At 37.1% G+C, this 22565-nt stretch overlaps 1 protein-coding gene across 1 annotated transcript in view; it reads left to right on the top strand.

The window, feature by feature from the left end:
- The window catches only part of LRGUK (leucine rich repeats and guanylate kinase domain containing), a 130567-nt gene extending 108218 nt beyond the window's left edge, over positions 1 to 22349 (top strand). Inside the window, 3 exon segments of the mRNA XM_043967863.1 lie at positions 1847 to 1978; positions 14926 to 15095; positions 21607 to 22349. Of these exon segments, the coding sequence (XP_043823798.1) occupies positions 1847 to 1978; positions 14926 to 15095; positions 21607 to 21740 (436 nt within the window). The 3' untranslated portion in view covers positions 21741 to 22349.
- Positions 22350 to 22565: the final 216 nt, after the last annotated feature.

Raw genomic sequence — 22565 nt, 5'->3', positions numbered from 1 at the left:
TACAAATTACTCCCTTGAGTGGACACTCTGTATTCTGACTCTTTCCATTGAAGCACACCATTCCCATACCTGGAATGCTGCCACCTCTTTACTACCTCTCAGAAACTTTATATTGTTTTGAAAGGTCAGTGTGGTGCTACTTCCTATGTAAAGCCTCCCCTGATTCCTCTGTTAGTGTTCTGACCTTCTTCAGTTTTCCTAGTACTGTACAACTTGCCCTGTGTGACTCTGAGCAAGTCATTTGCCCTCTGCCCCCCTCAGTTTGTTCATTTGTAAAACGGGGAAAATAGCTACCACCTCCCAGAGGTTGCTGTGAAAATAAAATGAGATATTTGTTAAAGCATCTCACAAACCTTAAAGCACTATAGAAATGCTACTTGTTTTTGTTATCTCTATTTATGTTGTACCTCCACTTCCCCTATCACCAGTATAGGCTTGAGGACAGGGAGTGCTTTGTTTTTGTTTTTCCATTGCACAGCACAGTGTTTTGGGAGCAGTTAGGTGGCAAAGTGGACCTGGAGTCGGGAGGACTTGAGTTCAAATCTCACCTCAGACACTAGCTGTGTGACCCTGGGCAAGTCACTTAACCCCAACTGCCTTAAAACATTCAGAACCATCTCCAGTCATCCTGATATATATGTTGCCACTGGGCCCCGATGGCTTGTGGAGGAGAGAGTGAAGTTGGTGACCTTGCACAGCCCTCCCTCACTTAAATCCAATTTGCTGCAAGTCATGACATCATTCCAATGTCATGGTTCTCTTCAAGAATGAAAGACAAATAACAGTGCCTCAGATTCAGTAGGTGCTTAATAAGGGTTAGACAAAAGACATTATCTAGGGGGTAGCTAGGTGTCACAGTGGGTAAAACACTGGCCCTGGATTCAGGAGCACCTGAGTTCAAATCTGGCCTCAAACACTTGACACTTACTAGCTATGTAACCCTGGGCAATTCACTTAACCCTCACTGCCCCACAAAATAATCAAAAAACCAAAAACAAACATTATCTGTGTTTAGTGAATATTCAAAGAATCACTATAAAGTACATACTGATCTGTGTTAACCTGGAAATTAAGGAAACAATCAATATAGGAGAAAATAAGATCTTTATTTGGGGCAGAGGAACTATATATAGCTCGTGGTATCACAAAGCTCAGAAACTAGGAATACCAAGATGGGAACAGAGAACAGGGTTTTTATGGGGTAACAGAACAGAGTGACGTACAACTACTTAATGTAAATGAACCTTTAACAAAAGAAACGATAGAACAGCTCCTAAGTATAGACCTACTAACTCTGAATAGAAACTACTTAATGTAGGTGGACCCTTTTTACATAATAACATAAAGTCCGGGGAGTAAGGTGGGGAAACATTGGGAGGAAATAAGTTGCTTGGGGGGAGGGTCCATAAATCCATAAAGAATCTGGAAATGACAGTCAGCCCCAAGCAATTCATTTGTCTGGTGAAGAGGGGACTGGGTGGGGAATCAGTTCTCAGTAAATCTTGTAGTTATCTTTTGGAAGCAAAAGTTTAACAGATGAGAAAGATTTGCTTAGTGTTGGAAACTTGCTTAATCAACTAATTGTTGTATGTATAAAGACACTAGTCCAAGATGAACTCTAAAGGACATTTTCACAAGTGAGTGCACAGCACTATACTTGAAAGTTTTTCTTATTGTTTTCTTGGGTATATAATAGTGTTTCTTTTTGCATGTGCTTCATTTTATTGTGACCTTTAATCTTTTCTTATCCTTTTAATCTTTTTTTTTTTTTTTAGATTTAACATGAATCAAAATTTAGAGTTCTGGCAAATTAGAATTTTTCTAATTTCTCTGCTTACTCTTTCAGGGGTCCAGTACCAACCCCATTATCAGCCATCGCTCATCTAGACCGAACCTCACCTACGAGGCTATGGGCTAAAAATAAGTTTACTGATGACTTCAGCCTTACTCCTCCGCCATGCTTTTCTGAAGGAGTCAGGTGAGCATAAATCTTTTCTTGAAAGAAATAAGATGCTTCTGCATGCTATTAATAATGATTATACTTTTGACTATTTGGAGATGTAACATGATTAAGTCATATGAGAGGCAGCCTGGCATACTAAGAAGAGAACTTTTTTGGAGTCAAAAGACATGAATACATTCAATGTTTGTATTTTTCCTTTGCCTACCCTTTTATTTATGTTATTCACATGTGTGTACAATGAAGAGAACCAGAAAAATCCATGTCTTCAAGTGTCTATAAACAAATGTACTAAGTATGTGTAACAAACAGGGTGAACTAGATGGAAATCCTAAAGCAAGGGAGTATATTTGACTTCCTCATTATCACTGAAACTTGGTGGGATATGGGACTTGTGACTAATTTGGCTGGAGGAGCTATATTTTATTTAACAGGAACAGAATAAAAGGGAGGGAGGGAAATAGTGTTATATGTTAAGAATATGTGCTTATAAAAGGAAACCTAGTAACCTGATAGGAAAAACCCATTGGGGAACATTTAGGTTAGAGTTGAATGGATGTGGAAGAAGTAGACCGCTTGTACAGAAGGAGAAATCCATGAAGAGTTAGGGTAACAAGTCTGGTAAGGAAACAGGATATCACAGTGATGTAGGCTTAACTGTCCAGACATCTATTTGCTGGAGTGTTTTCTCTGCCAAAAGCAGGACAGCTGATATATTTATGACTTAACTCAATGATGTTTTCATCCTTTGCAAAATGGAAGAACTGACTAGGAAAACTACTACCCTAGAGTGGATTCAGACAAGCAGGAAGGAATTGGCAGAAACAACAGGAACCTTGGGAGAAGTAGTTTGTAGCATATATTTTCTCTCTCTCTCAGTAGATTTCCAAGTGTTCAGAGGAAGGAAAGGTAGGGCATCAATGGCTTATTATTTTGCAGGGGAAGTCATTCAGAAAGGAATAAGAAGCTCTCAAGAATGAATTTTAGAAGACATAAGTAGAAATTATTAAGAAGAAGAAGAAAAAAAGAAGCTGCCTAAAGAGAACAGTATTCATACACAGGAAATTAATTGATGAATTCAGATGTCTAAAAGACATAGCTAAATGATACTGCTAGGTCTCTATTCCTGCCCCCCCCCCAAATTTTTTTAAAGAATAAGGACTTGTGTGTACAACACTATAGCAGCTCTTTTTTTTTTTTTTTGTGGTGGCAAATAATTAGAAATTGAGAGGATACCCATCAAGTGGGGAGTGGCTGAACAATTTGTAGTATATGATTGTGATGGAATAATATTGTGCTATTACAAAATGACCACTTGGATGCTTTTAGAAAAGCCTGGGAAGACTTACATGAACTGATAAAAATGAAGTGAGCAGAACCAGGAGAATATTGTACACAATAACAATGTTGTAAGGATGACCAACTATGAATGACTTAGCTATTCTCAGCAATACAATGACCCAAGACAATTCCAAAGGACTTATGATGAAAAATGCTTATCCACCTACAGAGAAAAGAAAAATGTAGCTTGAATGCAGTTGAAGTATGTATTTTTTTTCTTTTTCTTGTTTTTTCTTATTTTTGGTCTGTGCTTTTTCATTCATAACATGGCTAAAACAGAACTGTTTTACGTGACTGCACATATATAACATATATCAAAATGCTTGCCTTCTCAAGGAGGATAGAAGAATGTGTAACTCAAAATTTTAAAAAGTAAATTAAAAAATAATTTTTACATGTAATTGGCAAAAACAAAACATTTTTTAAAAATTAAATAAAAAAAATAAAAGACATGAATAAAACAGAAGCAAAAACAAGTCCTGGAGGATGGATACACAAGCATATCACTGTCTTATAAGAATTGTGAGGGGCAGCTAGGTGGCGCAGTGGATGGAGCACCAGCCTTGGATTCTGGAGGACCTGAGTTCAAATCTGGCCTCAGACACTTCACACTTACTAGCTGTGTGACCCTGGCAAGTCACGTAACCCCAGTTGCCTCATGAAAAAAAAAAAGAAAAGAAAAGAAAAAAAAGAATTGTGTGAGGAATGCTAAAGCCCAGAATGATCCAGGGTTGGTAATGGACAAGGACAATAAAAAGGGGTTCTCTTTAACCATGTTGAGGCAAAAAGAAGATGAAAAAAAGGTTAGGACCAATGTTTGACATGGATAGGATGATGATGGATGACTATAAGAAAGCTAAACTGGCTTGGAATTTGGGGTCAGAGGACTTGGGTTTGAATTCTGGTTCTACCACTTATTGCTAATGTGATCATCAATCGGTCATGTAACCTCTTAGAGCCTCAGTTCTTATCTATAAAATGAAAAGGTTGGATTAGATGACCTCTTCCAGCTCTAAATATATCTTACTATAGTAATTCTAGTGAATCTTTATTTTACTTGTGTTTCATCTTCCAAAAAAAAATTTTTTTTTTGTACTGGGAAGGAGTAAACAAAACTGGTTAGCAATTCTGGAAACCCAAGATAAAGGAGAAGATGGTCAGGCAAAAACAAGCTGCCCTTACTGAGTTCAAGTCATAGAATCACAAACTCTTCTTAGGTTATGGTGGGGAAACAAAGGCTGGATCTGGAGGTCAGAGGACCAGAGTTTAAGTCTTGGCCTCCCAGGTAAAGGGATTAACCATCCCTGGGCCCAAATTAACTGATCCAGAAAATTGAGGTAGTTGAACTGGTTGACTTTCAGCTCTAGATATAAATCCCAAAAGGACCTCAGAGATCATTCAACCCAGTGTCTTCATTTTACAGATGAAGAAATTGAGGCCTATAGCAATTTAAAGCTTTGACCAAAGCTCATAAAGCTAGTAAAAAGCAGAGCCAGGCCAGGGTTCGAATCCCATTTTCTGACTCCAAATCTTGGTGCTCTTTAGTGCATGAAGCTGAATCTCACCAGGCCTAGATAAACTACCCCCTAGAGGCAGCTGTGATTACTGAACCACAGTTGAAGGATCCTGATAAATGGGGAAATTGCCAAAGGACTGGAGAAAGGCAAGTGTCCCAATCTTCCAAAAGGTGTAGCGGAGAAAGGCCATAAACCATAGGCTGGTGAATTTGCTGTCCATTTCTGGGAAAATATCTTATTTTATTTCTTACATTATTAAAGGGACAGTTCATGAGCTCTTAGAAAGAGAAGCCATGAGTAATAAAAGCCAACATAGCTTGTTCAAAACCAAAGCATGCCAAGCTTAACCCCATATCCTTATAGTGTAACTAGACAGGCAGATCAGGGAAATGGTGTAGACTGTTATCTGCTTAGACCATCAAAACATTTGACAAAATCTATCACACCATGCTTGTGGATAACTTGGAAAGAGATGGGAATAAGTACACATAGGTAAATTCAGGGCTGGTTGAATGACTAGAAAAGGCAATGATGGAGGTCAGCTAGGTGGCACAGTGGGTAAAGCACTGGCCCTGGATTCAGGAGAACCTGAGTTCAAATCTGGCCTCGGACACTTGCCATTTACTAGCTGTGTGACTCTGGGCAAGTCACTTAAGCCTCATTGCCCCGCAAAAAACCCCAAACCAAACCAAAACAAAAAAGCAAGAACAAAAACAAACAAAAGCAATGGTACATTGCAAAGGGTAGTGGATTTGGAATCAAAAGATCTGGTTGAAATGGCACCTTTGTGACTACAAACTTATATGACCTTGGGCAAGTTAGAGGCCTTAGTTTCCTCATTTATAAAATAAGGAGGTGGCACTAGCTAGCAAGTAACGTCTCCTCTAGCTTTCTACTTATGATACTATGGCTTAAAGAGTAATGTCAACTTGGCAAAAAAGAGGGTGACTTGGATATTCTTCCCTGGCTTTGTAAAGTTCAACATCTTTATTAATAACTTGGACTAAGGCAGTTAGGTGGCACAATGGATAAAGCACTGGCCCTGGATTCAGGAGGACCTGAGTTCAAATCCAGCCTCAGGCACTTGACACTTACTAGCTGTGTGACCCTGGGCAAGTCACTTAACCATTGCCCCGCAAAAAAAAAAAAATTATTATTATTATTATTATTATAACTTGGATTAAGCCACAGATGGCATATTTGTCAGATTTGTATATAATATGAAGTTGGAAGGATATTAAATGCTTGGATTAGATAGTCCAAATGCAAAAAGTTCCTAATGGGAAGGAAGGCAGCAAGCATCTATTAAGCATTTACTTTGTGCCAGGCACTGTGCTAAGCAAATATTTTTCCATCTTATCCTCATGACAGCCCTGCTAGGTAGATGTTATTGTTATCCCCATTTTGTAGTCAAGGAAATTAAAACATTTAAGTGACTTGCCTAAGTCATACAATTAGCAAGTGTCAGATGCTGAATTTGAGCTCTTATCAGTGCTTTTAATCTGAATTAAAGAGGAATGAAGTTACTAGGAATAAACAAAGTTCTATACTTGGGATCTAAAAATTGACTAGTGAACAATTCATTTAAAAATATATTTTTTAAAAAATTATTTTTGTTTCGTTAAATATTTTCAATCATATACCACAAATTGTTCAGTCATTCCTCACTTGATGGGCATCCTCCTCAATTTCTAATTCTTTGCCACTGCAAAAAAAAAAAAAAAAAGAGCTGCTGTAAATATTTTTGTACAAATAAGTCCTTTTCCCCTTTTCTTTGATCTCTTTGAGATGCAGACTTAGTAATGGTATCACAGGCACAAAGGGTGTGTACAGTTTTATAGTCCTTTGGGTATAGTTCCAAATTGTTTTCCAGAATGATTGCACTAATTCATAACCCCACCAACAGTTCATTACTGTCCCAATTTTTTTACATCCCCTCCAGCATTTATTTTCCTTTCTGTCATGTTAACCTACTGATAGGTGTGAGGTGGTATCTCAGAGTTGTTTTAATTTGCATTTCTCTAATCAGTAGTGACTTAGAATATTTTTTCATGTGACTTTGATAGTTTTGATTTCTTCTGAAAACTGCCTGTTCATATCCTTCAATGATTTATCAACTGGGGAATGGCTCTTATTTTTGTAATAGCTCGGTTCCCTACATATCTGAGAAATGAGACATTTATCAAAGAAACTTGCTGCAAAACTTCCCCCAGTTCCATTTTTGGCTGCATTAGTTTTGTCTATGCAAAAGCTTTTTAATTTCATGTAATCAAAATTATCTATATTACTTCCCATAATTCCCTCTATTTCTTGTTTGGTTATAAATTTTTCCCATCTCCCCTAACTTATGATATCATTCTTATGCCAAAATAATTTATCCATTTTGATGTGAGGTGTTGGTTTATGCCTAGTTTCTGCCAAACTATTTTCCAGATTTTCCCAGAAATTTTTGTCAGTTGCTGAGTTCTTACCCCAAAAGTTGGACCTTTAGGTTTATCAAACATTAGATTACTGTGGTCATTTACTACTGTGTATTGTGTACCTAATCTGTTCTGCCAATCTACAACTTGTTTCTTAGATAATGCCAGATTGTTTTGATGCTTACCACTTTGTAAGGTAGTTTGAAATCTATAACTGCTGGTCTGCCTTCCTTAAAATTTTTTCACTGATTTCCTTGATATTCTTGACCTATTGTTCTTCCAGATGAATTGTTACTATTTTTTTTCTAGCTCTATAAAAGGATTATTTGGTAGTTTGATTGGTCTGGTACTGAATAAATAAATTAACTTTGGTAGAATTATTGTTTTTATTCTATAGCCTTGGCCTACCTATGAGCAACTAATATTTCTCCAGTTGTTTAGATGTGTCTTTATTTGTGTGAAAAGGGTTTTGTTTTATAATCCCTGGGTTTGTCTTGGCAAGTAGACTCCCAAGTATTTTATATAGTCTGCAGTTATTTTGAATGGAATTTCTCTTTGTCTCTTGCTTCTGGGTTTTGTTGGTAGTATAGAGAAATTCTGTTGATTTATGTGGTTTTGTTTTATATCCTGCAATCTTACTGAAGTTGTTAATTATTTCAGCCAGCCTTTTGGTTGATTCTTTAGGGTTCTCTAAGTATACCATCATGTCATCTGCAAAGAGTTTTCTTTCTTCATTGCCTATTTTTGTTCCTTCAACTTCTTTTTCTTGTCTTTTTGCTATAGCTAGCATTTCTATATTGAATAATGGTGGTGACAATGGACATCTTTGCTTCATTCTTGATCTTACTGGGAAGGGTTTAAGTTTATCCCTGTTACAAATAATGCTTGTTCTTGGTTTTAGATACATACTATTTATCATCTTAATACTCCATTGATTCCTCTGCTTTCTAGAGTTTTTAATAGAAGTAGGTATTTTGTCAAAGGCTTTTTCTGCATCTGTTAATATAATCATATGGCTTTTGTTGTTATTGTTATCGATACAGTCAATTAGGCTGATAGTTTTCCTAATATTGGTCCAGCCCTTGCATAAATCCCACCTGGTCATAGTGTATGATCTTCATGATATATTGTTATAATATCCTTGCTAGTATTTTATTTAAAAATTTTGCATAGATATTCATTAAGAAAATTGGTCTACAGTTTTCTTTCTCTGTTTTTACTTTTCCTAGTTGATATAGCAAAAACATTTTTGTCATAAAAAGAATTTTGTAAGATTCCTTTATCTATTTTTTCAAATAGTTTAGGATTAATTTTTCCTTAAATGTTTAGTATAATTCACTTGTGAAGTGATCTGATCCTGCAGATTTTTTTGAGGGAGTTCATTGATGGATTGTTCAATTTTTTTTTTCTGATATGGGGTTATTTAAGCATTCTATTTTCTGTTTATCTAGGCAGTTTATATTTTTATAAATATTCACCAATTTCACTTGAATAATCAATTTTATTGGCATATATTGGACAGAATAACTTCTAATAATTGCTTTAACTTCATGTTCTTCAATGGGTACACTCACTCTTTTCATTTTTGATACCAGTAATTTGATTTTCTTCTTTCTTTTAAAATTTTTTTATTAAATCAGCCAGTTTTACCTATTTTTTTCCATAAAAGCAGCTCTTAGCTTTATTTATCCAATTTTCAAACTTAAAATTTTATTAATCTCTCCCTTGATTTTTAGGTTTTCCATTTTGGTATTTAATTGAGGATTGCTATTAGGGTTTTTAGTTGACTCCAAGCTCAATTTGAGTCAACAATGTGACTGAACAACCAATAAATAAATGAATGAATGTGAATGAATGAATAAATAAGTGTTAGCCTTACTATATGAAGAGAGACATCCAGAAAGGGGAAGATAATAGTTCTCCAGGTCTGCTATACTCTATGTTCAATTCTGGGAACCACATTTTAGAAATCACAAAGACATAGATCAACTATGAAGCATGTCAAAAAGACAATGGCCATTATGGTGAGAGAACTTCAAATGTATAGCCAGAAAAAGAAAAGATTTAGAGGGAACATCATTTTTATCTGCATATATTTGAAAGACCATAATGGAGAAAAGAGATTGGACTTGTTTTGCTTTGTTCTAAAGTTGCAGGACCAGGAATAATGGGTAAAGATTGGAGCGAGGGAGATTTAATTTTAATGTAAAAAAAAAAAAATCTTCCCAGCAATTAGAGCCATCTAAAAATGGGGCAGGATGCCTCAAGAGGTAGTGTATTGCTCCACATTGGAAGTCTTCATTCAGAGTTTGGACAACCATTTATTGAAAATGGCATAAAATTAATTCTTGTTCGGGTACACATTGAATTAGAAGGTCTCTGAGGTGCCATACTTCTCTTACATTCTGAGATGGATGTCTTAAGGCCCTGCTAACTTACTTTGTGACTCTAGTCAGTTCATCTCTGGGCCTTCTTTCTCTTTTATGTAAAGTGAGTTGTGTGAAAGTCTCTTCCAGTTCTAATATCCTATGTAGGAAACTTTACTACCTGTAGAGTGAGTGTGTGTGTATATATATATATGTGTGTGTGTGTGTGTGTGTGTGTACACACACACACACACACAAATAGATATTCATAATATATCTTTGTATGTATTCGTATTCTATTTATGTAAAATAGGCATGTACATGTTGTAGACACTGCACATATATTTAGATATACATATGGATTTAATGATGCATTAGTATGTTAGCTTTAGGTTTAAAAATAAAAGGAAAAACATTTAACAAAAATAAGGAGCCCATCTGATGCAAAAAAGGGAAGAAAAGAATGATTTTAGAAATTGACAATGGCCATTCGCTTCTAAGTTATAAGCTTCCAATTTTGACAAAGAATTGAATCCCAGAAATTCCTATATCCCATTAAAACAACAGGCCAAAGTAGTAGGGAACAAGGCTGTGGTTGCCAATCCTGCACTGCCCCCTGGAGGTTAGATGAGTGACCTACACCTTCTCTGCTCTGGGCATGTCAGAAGTATCCATTTTTAATTGTTTGAAGAGACCAAAACACGAAAACTGAAATTCATTCTGCATTAGTAAACCAAACAGATAACCTAAAAGTTAGAAATAAGAATCATTTCTGCCACTGCTTAAAATTAATTTTGCCGAACATGTTTTTAAAATGCTAAACTTAAGGGATGTTTTACATGTAAAGTGTGTCTCTGAATATAATGCGCTTTATTTCACATCTTGTTCTTGTGACACTTTAGTTTTGCCTTTCACAAATCTGACGATGAAAAAGGTCTGTCCCCTTTAAATTCTAAAAACTCTGCACATTTACTAGACAAGGTAGAACCTGCCACGGTAATTAGTTAATTAGCATGCTGTAACAATGTTGAAACTGTAGGCCCCTGTGGATTTGTTAGTGATCTGTATTTGTACTGCAGTGGAGTAAACTGAAGGGAATAGAGTGAGAGAGTGAGAGAATAAGAATACATAATAGGTTGCATTGGGAGTCTCCATCCTCTGTCCCAACTGGTAAAGAAGTAAGGCATATAACTCGAGTAACTATGGAGCTGTGATGAGTTGTAAAGGTCTGACCCTGTACATGTGGCAATAAATGTGCCTTTCCACTCCACCGCATTTTTGTGTTGGACTTTTATAGCATTTTCATTTAACATTGTCAGTAATATAGTGAGAAAATAACTATAGGGAGGGAAAAAAATAGCTTGTTAATGTGATCCATTTTCTGTGCTTCAGACCATGGCCCATCTTTTTATAAAAACGAAGGACCAAAACATCTATTTCAAAGATCCAGTGGAAATGTTCTTCTCACTTGCCCATTGTTCTGCCTTCAGTATACCAAATTTATAAAACATCACTTCAGAGATGTGACCATGAAATCTGTGAATTTTTATGTGTGGTCGAATAAGAAAGTTCATCTTTGATGAACAATTTCATGCTTCAAAACATATAGAATGAAAGACTGTGTAAAGCTGAAATATAATTGACATCATCCCTGGGGGAGGAATGGTCGTTGACTAAGCAAGAGTAAGTGTCTTCATGGAGTTGGAGTTTCAGCCTAGAAGGGCGTTCAAAGTCTAGTCTAGTGAAGCGCTTTTCGACCAATTTGTGTACTCCTGTGGTGGGTGGTGACATCTCTAATCTAAACCTTTGAGGCTAGACAATGGAGCCTTCAATAGCTGGGTATGATAGATTACTTGCATTGCAGTTTCTAGATATTCCACTAGTTATGAAGCAAATTTCCCTGCTTTGGGAAGTGGGTTGTTAGTCCCACAGTCTAGGTTATTCATTGATTTCAAGTGTTCATACTGATGAGTACTTACTTGAAAATTTGTAACCATTTCCTTAAGGAGAAGCACATGTTCAGTCCTGGTAATATCAGTTTAAAAATCACTCGTATTCTTCTCCCACTCCTATGAGGAAAATCTGAACTCGAGGGAGTGAATAATGTTTTATGGAGATGTAGAAGTGTATAGAGTTTTAACAAGTCACTGATGCCCATATGTATCTGCTCTGCTCTCCAGATAAAAAACCCTACTCCTTTTTGTGCTCCCCACCCCAATACATCTTCTGGGCTAGGGAGGGCAGTACCCATACCTTCAAGGAGAGATGTATTCCTGGAATCCCAAGTTGGAACTAGAAATTAATTTTCTCTTAGAAACAATGTTGTAAATGTTCGTTCATTATAACCTAGGGTCCATGAACTTTTATTTAAAAATATTTTGATAACCATATTTCATTAAAATTGATTTCCTTTTGTCATCCTATATTTTTATGTATTTAAAATCATTATTCTGAGAAGGGACCCATACACCTTAACCATATTGAAAAAGGGGCCCATATATTAAAAAAGGTTTAAAAAACCCTCTATTTATGACATTTGTCTCTGGGAAAATATATTACAAATTTTCCATCTTTCATTAAAACTTTATTTCATATTATTGTACTATAAGAAGTGACAAGTAGGATGATTTCAGACAGGCCTGGAAAGATGTGTATGAACTGATGTATAGTGAAGTGAGCAGAACCATAGTGCACAGAGACAGCAATATTGTTTAATGTAGAACTGTGAATGACTTACCTATTCTCAGAAATACGATGATCTAAGACAATCCCAAAGGACTAATAACGAAACATACTATCCACCTCCAAAGAAAGAACTGATATTGATTGAACACAGACTGAAGCATGCTATTTTTCACTCTTTCATTTTTTACTTTGATTCAAGTTTTCTTATACTAAATGGCTAATATGGTAAAGTTCTACATAATTGCACACATGTAACCCACATCTGATTGCTTATCACCTCAGGGAGCGGAGCAGGGAGGGATAAAATTTGGAACTCAAAACTATAAATAAAAATGTTTATTATTTTTAAAAATATTGAAACTTCCATCCTCAAGAAAAAACACATACCTCTATTCCATCTCCATAGTTGATATCTCCTATCTGCCTTGGAAGCTGCTCGTTAACATTTCTTCATCAGTTGTTGGGGCAATTATGTACTTGCCATAGCTGCTGCTTCTGGTAGAGGAAGGAAGTATTTACTTTGAGATCCCCATGTCAAGAACTTGTGCTAGTGTAGTTTGAAAGGAGCTTTCTTGGAAGCCTACCAATTCATTTTCTTATCAGGAGATGAAACACTTCTGTAGATATAACCCCAGGCCATAGGTTTCTCTTTCAAGTTTGATTTTTAACTGAATTCTAGCACTGGTCAGTCTCATACTTTAGTGATGCAATAGCTGGCTCTGAAAGTCTATTCTATATAGATCCAGACTTCTATTAGAGCCAGATACTTGTGACCTTGGGCAAGTCACTTAACCCTGTTTGCTTCAGTTTCCTCATCTGTAAAATGAGATGGAAAAGGAAAGGGCAAACCCCTCCAGTATCTTTGCCAAGACAACCCCAAATGGGGTTATGAAGAGTTGAACACAACTGAAAAATGACATGAACAACATCACGCTGGGTATTCCCCAGCCCTTGGTGATGCATAAAACTAGGGAAGCACTAATGATACCTGGGTCTGGACACATTACCACAAATATATTACTAATAAATTTTAATAATAATAATCGATATTTACATAAGGGTGGGGCCTTGAATCTGGAAGAGCTGAGTTCCGATCCAACCTCAGACACTTCCTAGCCATGTGACCATGGATAAGTCACTTTTCCTCCATTTGCTTCAGTTTCCTCATCTGTAAAATGGCAATGACGATGATAAACCTACCTGCTAGGGTTGTTGTGAAAATCAAATGAACAGTAATTGTAAAGCATTTAGCACAATGCTTGGTACACAGTATTACTCCATAGATGTTAGCTATTGTTGCCGCTGTTGACAAGAAAACTAAGATTTAGAGAGGTGAAATGATTTACTGGTTGTCATATCTCCCCTGATTCTGAGCCCATATTCTTTGTACAACTTCAAGCTGATCCTTTGTTCTCTGTGCTTCAGAAGAAATGGCAAGGCTATGAATGATGCTTTATTATCATGAAACTAGTTTCATAAGGTGGTTAGCATCTATTTATGATTTAACAACTCTCATGAAGTACAAAGACTCAAACTAGACCTCAAGGCTGAGCTAGTGTTCCATATCATAGATTTTGAAGGGGAAGAGACTTTAGAAGGCATCTGAGTGGGGTAGCTAGGTGGTGCAGCAGAGAAAGTACTGGCTCTGGAGTCAGGAAGACCTGAGTTCCAATCCAGCCTCAGACACTTGACACTTACGAGCTATGTGACCCTGGACAAGTCACCTCACCAAAAAAATTAAGTAATGGGTTTTTTTAAAGTGTCTGAGCCTCCAACCCCACCAATTGCACCACCACCACTACCATTTTACTGATAAGATAATAGTCCCAGAGAAGTTATAGAACTCATCCACCCTCACTTGAATACTGAGGGACTTATAACAGGATTAAGGCCTGGGTCCTCTGCCCCTTAATCCAATGTTCTTTTTACTTTACCAACCTGCCTCTCAAAGTGAAATATTGACTGTCCAGTGGGAGATGGTTAAATGTGTTAGTGTCACTGTGAAATGAAATCTTGTTTCTCTTAGTAAAGTTGTATTATCTCCTACATAAAGCTCTCTTATAGCTTCCCATTATTCTATCCAGTATTAAACCCCAAAGCTTCACCAGGAGGCTCCTGGGATACCATATTCTCTCATTTCCCTCTCCATACCAAAGCTTCTAAACTGTGGGTTGCAATTCCATATGGAGTCACGTAACTGAATGTGGGGGTTGTGAAAAATTTGGCAACAGTAAAAGGTTATGTATACCTATTTTATATATTTATATGCCCAGAGTCACAAAAATTTCTTAGGTAAAAAGGGGTCATGAGTAGAAAAATTTTAAGAAGCTCTGATCTAGGCAAGTCTCTCTGAACGTAAGTTTGCAGAGAAAGTACTGACCTGCATTGATAGAATTATCATCTTCAACTGGAAGTTCCTTATACCAATGAAATCTCAAGTCTAGTCCCTATTCCTTATATATGGAAATATTGCTTTTCCACAATAAGAATGTGGTCATTTCTCTTTGGCCATTTCAGTGTTGTCTCTGTATAGCCAAAGATGAACATATGGCATGTAATAGGTGTTTAATAAGTGCTTATCGAATGAATAAATTAATTCAATATAAGGGCGTTAATTTTTCTTTTTCTTTTTTCAGTTACAGAGAATCATTTATCATGTCTAAGGCTCCTACATTATCATTGGCTCATTTTCCTAAAGAGGCATCTTATATAACTATAGACTCTCAAAGTCCTATAAAATCGGACATATCAAAAGGTTATCTTGCAGACATATCAAAAGGTTATCTTGCAGTAGAAACAACAAAAGGTATGAATTACATCTCACAATTATTTTTCCTTCAGTCTTTTAAAATTCATAAGTATGTTTTATTTCAGAAAGCCAAAAGGATAAAAAATAAGGGGCCTAATTGTGCTGATAATGATTAAGTCAGTAAGTTAATAGACATTTATTAAGCATCTACTGTGTGCTAGGCACTATGGTAAGTGATAGAATAAATAATCAAAGAATACTTACTTATTTTGGAGGTATTATTTGATAGGCCTATGTTCAGCAAAGACTCGAGACCAAGTAGATCAATCTTCCCAAGGCATAGCTCAGCTTGTGTCACTACATGATGCAATGTCTCCTGTGGCTCTCCATTGTTGAGGAAATAAAACCCAAACATTTTAGCCTGGCATTCAAGGCCTTCCACCACTTAGCTACAGCCCACCTTTCCAACATTATCCTTTATTCCCCTTCATGTATACTACCCTCCAGTCCATCTGGGTATGTCACCATCCCTGGCTTCCATGTTTCTGATACCCTCTTGTATCTTGTCCTACCCATCCTTTCATACCTTTCTCAAATATCATCTCTTCCTTGAAGACCTCCCTGATCCCATTGGTCAAATAGTGGTCTGTCCTTCATCCGATCTCATAATCCTTTGTGCTCTAATGATTACTTATGTTTATATAGTGCCTTTATAGTTAAAAAGCATTTTACATGCATTTTTATTTGACATCCTTATGTTCAGATCTATATTATATTTATTTTTATATATCTTTTCACTCTTATTAGATTTTAAGTTCCTTGAGAAAAGATGCTATCTTATCTTTGTATTTTCCCCAGAATATAGTCTGGTGTAGTTCAATACATAAAAAGCATTGGACAACTATTTGTTAAAAAACTGAATAAGTGCTCCCACATTAGTTGTCTTTCTGTTATTCATCATGGCATGGAAGTAATCTTGAGTCCTTGAAGTCCGTGCCCTTGGAATGCAAGCTTGAGAAGTTTTCAAACTTGTCCTTTTACAACATTTTTTGTTTTTGTTTTTGTTTGGTTTTTTGGTGAGGCAATTGGGGTTAAGTGACTTGCCCAGGGTCACACAGCTAGTAAATGTTAAGTGTCTGAGGTTGGATTTGAACTCAGGTCCTCCTGAATCCAGGGCCAGTGCTCTATCCACCGCGCCACCTAGCAGCCCCAAGCTCGAGAAGTTTTAACCATTCTGGAAAAGCTTAGAGTACAGACCTGGTAAGACACACCATGTTTCCTCTCTGAAAACCAGCCTAGCTCAATATTTTGGCAGAGGAAATTCTAAATAGAAAAAAAAAAGTGGCAGAGGAATGAAAAAGAAGGAAGAAGGTACTAAGAATCACACAGGCTTTAGACCATCTTGAGACATTAACGACAGTACAATGACTGAGTTGATACTCTGCTGTAAGGTCTCAATCGTGTTGCTATTGGAATTCTCAGTATGAAGGAAATAAAAAGAAAAAATGGAATAAACACTCCTTGAGGGAAGAAAATTTTTTGTCTTTCTATGCCTGAAATCTAGCACACTGGCTTGAACATAGTGGGTACAAACAAGCATTTATTGAATTGAGTAGAATTGAATCAAGAAGTCATGGATAAATGGAAAGATGGGTCACAAGTTCTCCTTGTAGTGGCAAATAAGACTTCCTTGAGTTGGTTTTATCATGTATACTCAAAGGCAACCAGAAGCATCCTATCATGGGACAAACTGGGTCACTTTGCCTTGCAGTACTCATGATGGGCATAAATGAAAGGATTGCCATGAAAATGATTACAGTTTAAGCGTCAGCATCCATCTGTTTTTGGAGGAACCAGAGGTAGCTAAATTCCGTGAAGAACTTTACAAAATCCTCTCAAACAATTCAACATACACATTGATAATCAGAAACTCTAATACAAAGATGGACATGGGATGGATGACATTTAGGATTAAGAAATGGAAGAAGCCAAAGACTTACATTCAGAATTCGGGTCAGATTGCTACTGATAACACTCCCAGTATTGCCCAAACCAGATTAAAATGTAATTTAGAAATATTTTACAAAATATTTAACAAAATACAAGAGAACATAGTTAATATGTGACTTCCTAAATGAATATGTGGCCTGCAGAGATCTTTATTTAGTGGCCCCATTTCTACTTGAGTTCGATACCATTGTTGTGGACTACTGAATGCTTTCTTCAAGAAGATAGAAGGCCATTGAGCACTGAAGAACATTAGAAAAAATTAAATTATTATCTTTTTTTTTTTTGAGGGTAGGAAGGTCTGAGCCTATGATTTGGCTAACTTACTGTTGTGGAATGAAAGTACTTGGCAACCCTTTCCAGGGTGCAAAGAATAGCAATTACAGTTGGTGTTTGTATAGTCCTTTAAGATTCACAAAGCATTTATCTATATTGTCTCATTAAATGTCCTAACCACTGTGGGATCCAGGTACTGAAGATATTATCTCCATTTTAAGGATATGGAAAATGATGTTCAGAGAAGTTTTGTTACTTACTGATTATCACACAGATAAGTATTAGAGGAAGGATGCAATTCAACAAATATTCATTAAACTTCTACTATGTTCAAGGAATGATGCAAAGTGTTGGGAGTGGAAAACCCTAAATGACAGTCCCTGACCACAAGGACTTGATATTTGAATGGTGGTAGCACCAGCTACTAAAGGGACAAGTAAAGACTTTATACAGAAGGTGCCTGAGCTGAGTCTTGAAGGAAGATGAAGATTCTGAGAGGCAGGGATAAGGAAGTAGGGTAATCTAGGCACTAAGAAGTACAATCCAGGCAGGATGATGTGAGAATATACAAAGGCAGGAGATGCGCCATCGAGTGCAAGAACAGTATCGTCCACGGGCTTCAATTCTCTAAGCTAAACATCATCTGTCCCTCTAACTATGTGCTGATCTTCTAACAATCTTAGTTGCCTCATTTGGACACGCTCTCCATATCCTGTCAATGTCCTGAAAATGTAATTCTTGGTGAAAAACATAATACTCCAATTGTAGTCTGACCAATCCAGTAAGACTGTTGTTCTATTTGGTCCAAACACTATGACTCTCAAGACAGATTGAAATTGAATTAGCTTTTGCAGCTGCCATATTGCCCTGAGATTGAGATTGAATTTGTAGTTCAATAAAAAGCCTACATTGACTGTTAGGAAGCCGTTTCCCTCCATCTCATATTGGGGAACTTTATTATCTGAAATACATAACTTTACCTTTACCCTCATTAAATTTAATTTTATTAGATTTGGTCCATTATTTTAATGTTTTAAAATCTCTTGGGACCAGAAGTTGTCTCATCCAGCATTTTAGCTCCTCTTCCCAATTTGATGTCACTTGCAAATCTGACAAGTGACATATGCTTTCATCCATGCCATTGATAAAAATGTTGAGAAACACAGGACCAAAGACAGATCTGTTGATTGAGTAATTCATTCTAAGTGTCTAAGCTGTCATTAATTCATCAATTACTGATCTCTTTGGATCCAACCATTCAACCCATGCTGAATCCATTGTAATATAGCTTATTTAACTCTACTTGTAACTCTACACCATTTTGTTTGTAAGGATAGTATGAGATATTTTGTCAAAGCTGTTCCTGAAATACAGGTATATTGTGTACACATCATTCCTCTGATTTATCAAAATTTATACATATTCAGTGTAAGTAATCTAGTTAATTGGTCAAAAAAAGGAAGAAAGAAAAGAGAGGGTTGGTCTGCATTCTCTGATCTCTCTCTCTCTCTCTCTCTCTCTCTCTCTCTCTCTCTCTCTCTCTCTGCCACTTTTCTTAGTATTCTAGGATGTTGTCCATCTCAGCCTAGTGGCTTTTACTCATCAGTATATCACTGGGGCAGCTAGGTGGAGCAGTGGATAAAGCACCAGCCCTGGATTCAGGAGGACCTGAGTTCAAATCCAGCCTCAGACACTTGACACTTATTAGCTATGCGACCTTGAGCAAGTCACTTAACCCTCATTGCCCTGCAAAAAAATAAAATTAAAAATTAAAAAAATCAGTATATCACTGATAACAACTGTCACCATTTTTCCCAAATAGTTCAGGTTTCTACTCCTTGTTGACCACTTTTGTTCTTTCTTTCCCAGTCCAAAGTTCACTTTGGTGAGAACATAAGATAAAAACAGATAGTTCTGCTTTCTTGAAGCCATTCATTGTCCCCATTCACCTTGATCCATGTTTCTTTCCCCTCCTAGATCTTCATCTCACCTCCAACATCTTACTTGCTTTTTTTGGAGCCCTTTTTCCTAGTATCTTGAGCATTTATCACCAACCTCCTGATAATATCCTTATAGGACTATGCCACTTTCATATTCAAGTCTTGTTACCTACCTTTGCTTCCATTGTTTTAAAATTTTGAGTTGGTCAATGAGCTCCAATTAGTCACTTTAAATAATTTCCCCCTTTTTCTTCTCCATTAATTTTTTTTTTGATCCTTCAGAATTTTACTCTAGAGAGATTCCCACTCCAGCTACCTGTTCACATCCTCATTCTGATTTTCTCTTCTAAATCCCTTTCCTTAAATTTAGGTGACAGTCATGAGGACACCACCCATGTGCCAGGACTTTGCAGTCCATAGCAATGCTTTCTGGGTATCCCTTGGTGGGATCATTTGCCTGCACGTGAATTACAAGATGAATAGGTGGTGGTATTTGCCATACTCACCCCAGGGACACTGCGGACATCTTTCTTTATTTCTGTCAAGTTTACAAAGAATGTCAGCATTTACAATGTCAGCTCTAGCAGTCACAAATCACTGCTTGTTTCATCATTTGCTAACTTTTACTGAGAGCACTCATGGATCGCCATCAACAACCCTTAAAGGCCAAGAAGCTACATCCTCTTGGAAGGCTTCAGTCCTGCCCTCTCAGGAAGAGCCTTGTTCTTGTTACTGTGACTTAGCTTTGAATGCCCTGTAAGTGATCCTTCCTTTGCTTCATTTTATTATACTCTCCTACCCTCTGGTCTTCTAACACAGCTTATGCTTCTCCTTTTCCTTCTGAAACTTTTTTTTCTTTTCTCCCTAAAATACTTCCTTTTTTTTTTTTTTTTAAAGACTTAATTCTTCCATTATAACTTGAAGAGTAGAGACAGGTGAAGAATGCTCTCTTCTTTACATAAGTAGCTGGGGGGGGTGACATATTGCATAGAGCACTGGGCCTGGAGTCAGGAAGACCCAAGTTCAAATCCAGCCACAGACACTTCCTAGCTGTGTGACCGTGAGCAAGTCACTTAACCCCAGTTTCCTCAACTGTAAACTGAAGATGATGAGGATGATACCACCTACTTCTCAGGATGATTGTGAGGATGAAATAACATATTTCTAAAGCACTTAGCATAGTTCCTGGCACATGCCATTTCTTTCCCCCCTTACACATTCCTGGTTACTTTCTGGTAGTTTACAGGAACTTCCTGAGGGGTCACTAGATGATGTCCCTTGCCCACCATATTTGCTAGAAGTAGGTTCTTCAGTCTTTTATCATTTTTTGCTGACAGTCCTTATGGCTAAATATGGGGGCAAACTGCCACATCTGACCTTTTCTCACAGTATCTTCATCACTTGCCTTTGATTAGCAATTTGTACTTTTTGGCCACACCCTTATGGAAGAAAGTTACTCTGGTCTGTTCCCTGGGCCAGGGTCTAAAGCAAGAATTCAATTACCAGCAAGGTGCTATCACAACCAGCCTAGATATTCTTCTTTTCCCAGTGAAACTCTAGTACTTCTTTAAAGGCTCCCCTGCTTTCAGCTTCTCACCTGAGATACTCTTAATTCCTTCAGAACTCACACCTTCATGAACAGACCTAGGAACAAGAAGGTAAAGGTACAGTGAAGCAGGTTCCAGATTGACATTAGGAGAAGCCTCCTTGCAGTTATAGCTTCCAGAAGTGGAAATGGGAGGTTGCCCTGGGAGTTGATACATTCACTCTCCTGGAGAGTTCCAGGTAGAGGCTTGGATGAGCATCACCTTGCCAAGGATGTTACAAAGAGGATTCTTGTCCAGGTATAGGTGGGACTAGAATGGCCTGGAGGGCTGCTTCCTCCTCTAAGATCCTGTGGTCTTCCCCCGGCCTGTACAAAATGTCCCTGGTCATTATATCACTGGGCTAGTGCTTTTCCAAGCAAAGGTTTCAAGGTATGTTTCTGGATGAGTTTTTAGAGGGAGGGAGAGAGGTGTTGAAGGAAAGAAAAGGGATTTGGGCATTGACATGCTCCACTGGATGCCACTAGGATACAGAACCAATGGTTGTGAAGAATTGGAGCTTACCAACTCCTTTCTGAAGGAGAGTGACCCGTTAGCCTATCTCTGAGCTAATGCCTGAATATCGTGTGGAATGATCCATCCCTATGTGTGATGACTTCTGCATGTGTTCATTGCTATTTCCCTCAGTTTTTATTTATGCTTTGAAAAAATCTAGAATTCCTTCCAACTCGGAAAACCCTCATTTCCCTCATCCTATGTACTGATGGGGGTTAAATATATGTTTGTTTTTTCATTTTACAGAACAGTTAACTAAATCTTCATTTGAATCACCCGATAAAAAGCTCAGAGTAAGATCCTCTGCATACCAACCCACCATCCAGCCCGGTTCCAACACCAAAGTTGTCCTCCCTCCTATACCACAATGCCGAAAATAGGCCAGTGCCTAACGTCTGCCTTCAAGAGGAAAAAAACCTTGATTTGCTCATGCTCAAGCTCTCCGTCTAACCTGGCTACTGATTCTAACTTTATCTTCCCCAAGCAGATGCCTACAAAAGAATGCTCCATGTGCCTTTAGTACTCTCAATCAGTCTCTTTATAACTCTCTGAATAGCTTCTGTCTTTTCAAAAGAAAAATGTGATTTATTTTTAGCTTCAAAAAAATGACATTTCAGTTTTCAACATAGCTATAAATGATTTTCCCAGCTGTTTCTTGCTTTGAAATGTCACAGAGAGCAGAAATCTCCGAAGATCCATGTGATGATATGTTCATAGTGATTTAAAAATATTTTTAGGACCAAACTTGGGACCAGCCTTAAAGTTTTCCACGAGCCCTTTTGTAATATTGGTAGATATTCTATAATGAATTATTATGGTATTTAGATTAGGAAAGGATTGGGGAATTATACATTATTTGTGGCTAACAGGCATGAACTATTTCTTGCAAAGGGAAAACACCTTTGCATAAGAAGTCTACATTTAAAATTATTAATGCAAATTTCTTCAATCTGGTTTTTATTTTAAGTTTTATCCATTGTTCCCTTGAATCCCTTCAACAACATTAGGAAATAAAGAAAATGATGTTACTCTCTTCTGTTTCAAGTTAGGTGCCTCTTGTCATTAGCTAAATATTGTGGTCTAGTAGAAATGGTTTTCCGACCCATGTTAATATTCATGGCTGTTAGAAGCAGGGCAAAACGTTATCTTTACAGAAAAATCTAAGTCATTACCGAGAGATTCTGTTGGCTTTTGTTTTTCTGTAT

This window comes from Dromiciops gliroides, chromosome 5, assembly GCF_019393635.1.
Source record: "Dromiciops gliroides isolate mDroGli1 chromosome 5, mDroGli1.pri, whole genome shotgun sequence".
Lineage (NCBI taxonomy): Eukaryota > Metazoa > Chordata > Mammalia > Microbiotheria > Microbiotheriidae > Dromiciops > Dromiciops gliroides.
The sequence above is the reverse complement of the archived record's forward strand: the minus strand, read 5'-3'. Positions and strand labels throughout refer to the sequence as shown.